General features: G+C 43.7%; 1 protein-coding gene across 1 annotated transcript; it reads right to left on the bottom strand.

The window, feature by feature from the left end:
* Positions 1-261: 261 nt before the first annotated feature.
* LOC103641397 (zinc finger MYM-type protein 1-like) lies at positions 262-3,260 on the bottom strand. Its single transcript, XM_020545418.1, has 4 exons — positions 2,961-3,260; positions 1,919-2,049; positions 362-1,832; positions 262-282 (listed from the first exon to the last, which is right to left on the bottom strand). Exons 1-4 carry the CDS (start codon positions 3,258-3,260, stop codon positions 262-264), a joined length of 1,923 nt encoding a protein of 640 aa, XP_020401007.1.
* Between the last annotated feature and the right edge of the window lie 2,974 nt (positions 3,261-6,234).

Genomic DNA, 6,234 nt, shown 5'->3' with positions numbered 1-6,234 from the left:
ACTTTGACATCAGAGGAGACATCAGTAGCAGGGACGGATCTAGAAAAAAAATTAGGAGGGGCTAAACTAAAACGCTATATCGACATAACTTTATCATACTCCCTACAAATATAATAATTTATAGTACTTTTATATTAAAACATCGATGAACAGTAAAAATCATAAAATACAAAATGAGAAATATGGGATGAAATTTATCCATACCGAAATTCGAAACATAGATAGGCATAAATAAATGGCTCTCATACATAATAACACTCATTATTCATCCGAAGAAGCAACCTGCATAAATAGGACATAATAGATGAGTCAAATATTTATGGACCTCTAAAATATTAGTTTGAAAGAGAATAGAGCATACCACTATTTTTTTGGGCAATAACATACGACGTTTTTTCATCTCTTGAAATCGCTTTTTAATCTTTTCGTTATCAATCTTCTTAAATATCTCCTTCTCATTATAGCATATCATCAAGTCATTGAGCCATTCATCACCCATTTTACTACGCAAATCTGTCTTTATAATGGCCATAGCTGAAAATATTCTCTCAACTGAAGCCGTTGCCACTGGTAGTGTCAACGTTAGCTCAATAAGACGGTAAACCAATTTATAAGATGTGTGCATAGAAGCCTTGACCATAATTTCAGCAATTTTTCCAAGTTCAGTGCATCCAAGAAATTCTGGAGTTCTTCTAGCACGGTTGACAAACTGTCTAAGTTGATTTGGCAAAATAGTAAGATCACCAATATCAAAATCCTCAGCATAAATTTCAGCAAGCCTCACAAGTTTGTCGACATCAAAATTAGAGAATGAGTTCCTTGGGTTAAAAGCAGCCATACATACTAATAACTCTGAACTAATTTCATTGAACCGATGATTCAACTCAGTCAAGATGGCATCAATGGCAACAAGAAAAATCTCAACATGATAGTAATGCATGTTTGTTACCTTTTGCTTTCTTCGTCTAGATGTCCCTCTAACATTAATTTCTTTATCCATATCTGGCACTTCAATCTCATTCCTCTCACAGAATGGTTTCACTTTTTTTAGTAATGGCTCCCATCCATTTTCTCTCATATCTTGCAAGCTCTCTTTCACATCCGTGATCAAATGCATTGCTTCAACTATATCTTGATCCTTCCTTTGCAAAGCATGTGACAAAATATCTGTCATACTCAATATTTCTATCATCAAATGCAGGATGAACACAAAATCAAAGCTTTCCATTTTTCCAATTAAACCTAAAGCTCCACCATTACATGCTGGTTTAATAGAATCTTTCTTCACTATTTCAAGGACATCTATGATTGCCTCAAACATCACCAAAATGCGAAGCAAAGTTTTTAGATGTGAACCCCATCTAGTATCTCCAGGCCTTGCTAGGCTACTTTCTTGGTTTAAACCTCTTCCAGTCATAATCTCACCATTCTCAATCTTTTCTAGCAACACATCATGATGCTTTGCAAGTAAGGCATCCTTTCTCATACAAGATGCCCCCACGGTGTTGACTATTAAAGGAATATAGTTAAAGAAATCTGCAATGTCTGCACTAGAAGTCGAAATTGTGACAACTACTAGTTGCAATTGATGGGCAAAACAATGCACATAGAAAGCATAAGGATTTTCATCACGAATCATTTTCTGCACCCCATTAAACTCGCCTCTCATATTAGAAGCACCATCGTACCCTTGCCCACGAAGCATAGAGATAGATAAATTGTGACTTGAAAGCATACCGACCAAAGCTTCTTTCAATGCAATAGATGTACAACTCTGAACATGTTGAAGTCCAAGAAATCTCTCCACAACTTTTCCTTCATCATTCACAAACCTGCATGACGCATTTGTTTATGTGTTAGTATAATTTTAGAAATAATGTGAAGAATGTAAGTAAAAATGCTATTATGGAGTACTGACCTTAGAATCATTGCCATTTGCTCCTTTATTGAAATATCTCGAGATTCATCTATAAGCACTGAGAATTTTCTACCTCGAATTTCATCCATAATGACAGTTGTGACTTCCTCTGCACAAGCTTTTGTAAGATCCTTTTGTATAAAATGAGATAACATCTGACAATTTTTAGAACCTTTCTCATATGCATCCTTCACTATCTCAACCTTATGTTTATACCAATCAACCATCTCTCTAAATGTACCTTTGTTGAGGGAAGTAGAAATCTCATCACCTCCACGAAAAGGTTCCACACATAGGTTTCTACACATAGTGTGTCACAGCTTTCTCGAAACTTTCTCAAATTTTTATCACAGCCTCTAGATATGATATCATGACATGTGGACAAGTTTCATGATTTTCTGTCTTTGTTTGTGTTTTATACAATTTTTAAACATGTGGATGGCAAGTTCACGGCCATGTTTAGTTAGCATGTTGCTCGAAGATTGCGTTCTGCTCCTAAAATCGGTCGTAACTTGTGCTAAATAGGATGGATATCATTTTTGCATGCACGGTTTCCTAAGTTTCGAGTGACTTGCAGTTCAAATTTGAATTTTCCGAAGAAATTCAAATAAACGAACTAAATCTACTAGCTATTGAAAACACTGTTATAATTATCCCAAAATGGTACATGTAGGTCTACATAGTGTAGGAACATACCACAAAAAGTTTGGTTGATAAAATTTAAAAAATAAAAATATACTTTGCTGAGTGTCCAGGCTTGGACACTCGGCAAAGAAGCCTTTGCCGAGTGCCATCCGTGTGACTCTCGGCAAAGTATTTCTAAAAACCCTAAGTCAATTCTTTGCCGAGTGTCTGTCAGTGGGCACTTGACAAAGACACCTTTGCTAAATGTCTGTCAGTGGGTAGTCGGCAAAGCCTATTTTAAATTTTTTAAAAAATCTTTGCCGAGTGCCAGATCGCGGGCACTCGGCAAAGAAGTGAATGTGAACCGATATCCAGTTCTCCTTCTTCTCTCTCACTCACACACGTCACTCTCTCTCACCTCGCGCGTCGCCGCCTTCTCCCCGCCACCACCGCGCGCCGCCGCCGTCGCCCGCGCGCGACCACATGCGCCGCTGCCGCCGTCCACGCTCGCGCGCGCCGCCGCCCACTGCTCGCCGCGCCACCCCGCGCCGCACCCGCCCGCGCGCTCCCGGTCCCGCTTCCCGCCATCCTGCGCGCGCCGCTGCCCGTACGCGCCCCGCCACCCCCGCGCGCGCGCCCTGCCCCGCCACACCGTGCGCCGCCGCCACCCACACGCGCCGCCGCTCGCGAACGCCACGCCATCTCCGTCAATCACCATCGCTCTGGCCATCTCCGGACACCACGCCATCTTCGCCATCTTCCCTGGCTAAGGTATACATTTCTAATATATGCATATGGTTGGTACATATGAAATTACATGCGATTGATTATATGTGGTTAAACGTAGTGTGCATGTGATTGGTCTATAGGAAATTACATTTCTAATATATGCGTATGATTGGTCTATAGGAAATTACATTTCTAATATATGCATATGTGGCTATGGTTATATGTGATTGTCGACCATCGTGCCGTTGAATTATGTGTGGATGTCAGCCATCGTGCTGATAGTTTTATTTGCAGGATTTCGAAACCTCCCCGTGCAGGGGAGGTGCTGCCGAAATTTTCTGTTGCTAGGCTTCTGTTAGAGGATGGAGGACCGTGAGTGGATGTACACGGGCCGTAGAGGAAGGAACGATGTCACCACTGAATGGATTAGGAAGACCGATGATTTCGTGGAACGGGCATATGGCGAAGCTGCTAAAGGAGCGAGTCTAGTGCCATGCCCGTGCAGCAAATGTGCCAACCGGAAAAGAAAACCAAAGAAGGCCATGGTAGAACATATTTGGAAGAATGGATTTACGTCGGGCTATACTCGGTGGATATTTCATGGTGAAGCGCATCGTACGAGAGAGGAGGTGCTGAGACAACGTGTCGAGGATTATGATGCCGATGCGGGGGGTAGCGGATATGTTGAACGACTATCAGGAGGCACAGTACACGAGAGGATGTATGGATGACGAGCCAGAGCCGACTGCAAAGGCATTCTACGAAATGTTCGACGCGGCATAGAAGCCCCTTCACGGTTAGACAAAGGTTTCTCAACTGGATGCCATTGGGCGTGTAATGGCGTTCAAGTCGCAGTACAGCATGAGTAGAGACGCATTTGATGGCTTGTTGACGGTTATTGGGAGCCTGCTTCTGGATGATCACGTTCTGCCAAAGAGCATGTACAAGGCACAGAAACTCCTTCGTGCACTCAAGATGACGTATGAGCAGATTCATGCTTGTCCGAAGGGCTGCAAGCTATTTAGGAAAGAATACGCGGAGGCAAAGTACTGTCCCAAGTGTAAATCGTCTAGGTTCATGGAGGTAGACTCTGGTGATGGATAGAAGAGGCAGCTTGACATACCCTTGACAATCCTACGGCACCTTCCGTTCATACCGAGGATCCAACGTCTGTACATGACAGAGGAATCCGCGAAACAGATGACATGGCACAAAAATGGAAAACGATACAATCCTGACAAGATGGTGCACGCATCCGATGGTGAAGCATGGAAACACTTTGATGCCATTCACCGTGAGAAAGCCGAAGAGGCTCGTAATGTACGTGTTGCGTTGGCCACAGATGGGTTCAATCCCTATGGAATGAGCGCTGCCCCGTACACATGTTGGCCCGTGTTTGTTATCCCAATCAATCTCCCCCCTGGTGTGTGCTTTCAAAGGCAGAATATATTCGTGTCGTTGATAATTCTCGAACACCCGGGAAATAAAATGGGCATGTACATGGAGCCTTTGATCGATGAATTGGTACGTGCCTGGGAGGAAGGGGTATGGGCGTATGATCGAGCTACGAAGACAAACTTCAGAATGCATGTTTGGTACCAGTACTCCATGCATGACTTACCGGCGTATGGGCTATTCTGCGCCTGGTGTGTTCACGGTAAGTTCCCATGCCCAGTTTGCAAGGAAGCTCTCAGGTTCATTTGGTTGAAAAAGGGTGGAAAATATTCGTCCTTCGATAAACATCGACAATTTCTCCCTCCTGACCATCCATTCCGCCTAGACATCAAGAACTTTACGAAAGGTGTCGTAGTGACAGACCGCCCACCTGCAACGATGACTGGTGCCGAAATTCGTCAACAGATAGATGGGTTCGTGGCCAATACAGAAGGTGGTTTTGTGGGATATGGTGAGCAGCATATGTGGACACATAAGTCTGGCTTGACTCGGCTCCCCTATTATGACGACCTGCTCCTTCCACACAACATTGACGTGATGCACACTGAAAAGAATGTTGTCGAAGCACTGTGGGCAACAATTATGGACATCCTGATAACTCAAAGGATAACGTGAAGGCAAGAGTGGATCTGGCAGCGTTATGTGATAGACCAAACCTAGAGATGAAGCTGCCAAGTGGCAGAAAGACGTGGAGAAGGCCTAAGGCCGATTTTGTCCTAAGCAAGGCCCAGAGGAAGGAAGTACTTCAGTGGATCAATATGTTCATGTTCCCTGATGGGTATGCAGCTAACCTGAGTAGGGGGTGAACTTATCTACTATGCGAGTCTTAGGGATGAAGAGTTATGACTTCCACATATGGATTGAACGGATTCTTCCTGCGATGGTTCGAGGCTATGTCCCTGAGCATGTCTGGCTAGCGCTTTTAGAGTTGAGCTATTTCTTCCGTTAGCTTTGTGCAAAAGAGTTATCTCGGACCGTGGTTGCAGACTTGGAAAGATTGGCACCCGTGTTACTGTGTAAGCTTGAGAAGATATTTCCACACGGCTTCTTCAATCCATTGCAGCATTTGATTCTTCATCTCCCCTATGAGGCATGAATGGGGGGCCCGTGCAGGGACGTTGGTGCTATCCAATCGAGAGATGTCTAAAGACTATTCGAAAGAAATGTAGAAATAAATGCAAAATCGAGGCTTCCATTGCAGAGGCATACATTCTAGAGGAGGTGTCAAACTTCACAACAACTTATTATGGTGACAAACTGTCGAGCGTGCATAATCCACCCCTCGTTACAATGATGGCGACAATGAATCGAACCTTAGCATATTTCGAGGCCAACTTGGAAGCGCAAGTGGCTCAACCACCAAGACCCTGACACATGAAGAGTGGCGGCATATCATGCTATATGTATTGACCAACCTTGAAGAGGTGACGCCATACATGGAACAATTTCTTCATGAATTCTGGCGTCGATCAAGGGCCCCCACTCCACAAGAATATAACACTCTTCTT

This window comes from Zea mays, chromosome 10 (assembly GCF_902167145.1).
Source record: "Zea mays cultivar B73 chromosome 10, Zm-B73-REFERENCE-NAM-5.0, whole genome shotgun sequence".
NCBI classification, from domain to species: Eukaryota; Viridiplantae; Streptophyta; class Magnoliopsida; order Poales; family Poaceae; genus Zea; species Zea mays.
Note: the sequence above shows the minus strand (reverse complement) of the source record. Positions and strands in the feature narration are given on the sequence as shown.

Bases quoted from the DNA above. Each gene is read 5' to 3' on its own strand.
- LOC103641397 (XM_020545418.1), bottom strand. From the start codon at position 3,260: ATGGTGATTGACGGAGATGGCGTGGCGTTCGCGAGCGGCGGCGCGTGT. The intron at 1,833-1,918 runs GTCAGTACTCCA...TGCGTCATGCAG, and splicing joins CAAATGGCAATGATTCTAAG to GTTTGTGAATGATGAAGGAA. The intron at 283-361 runs GTATGCTCTATT...CTATTTATGCAG, and splicing joins TATTGCCCAAAAAAATAGTG to GTTGCTTCTTCGGATGAATA.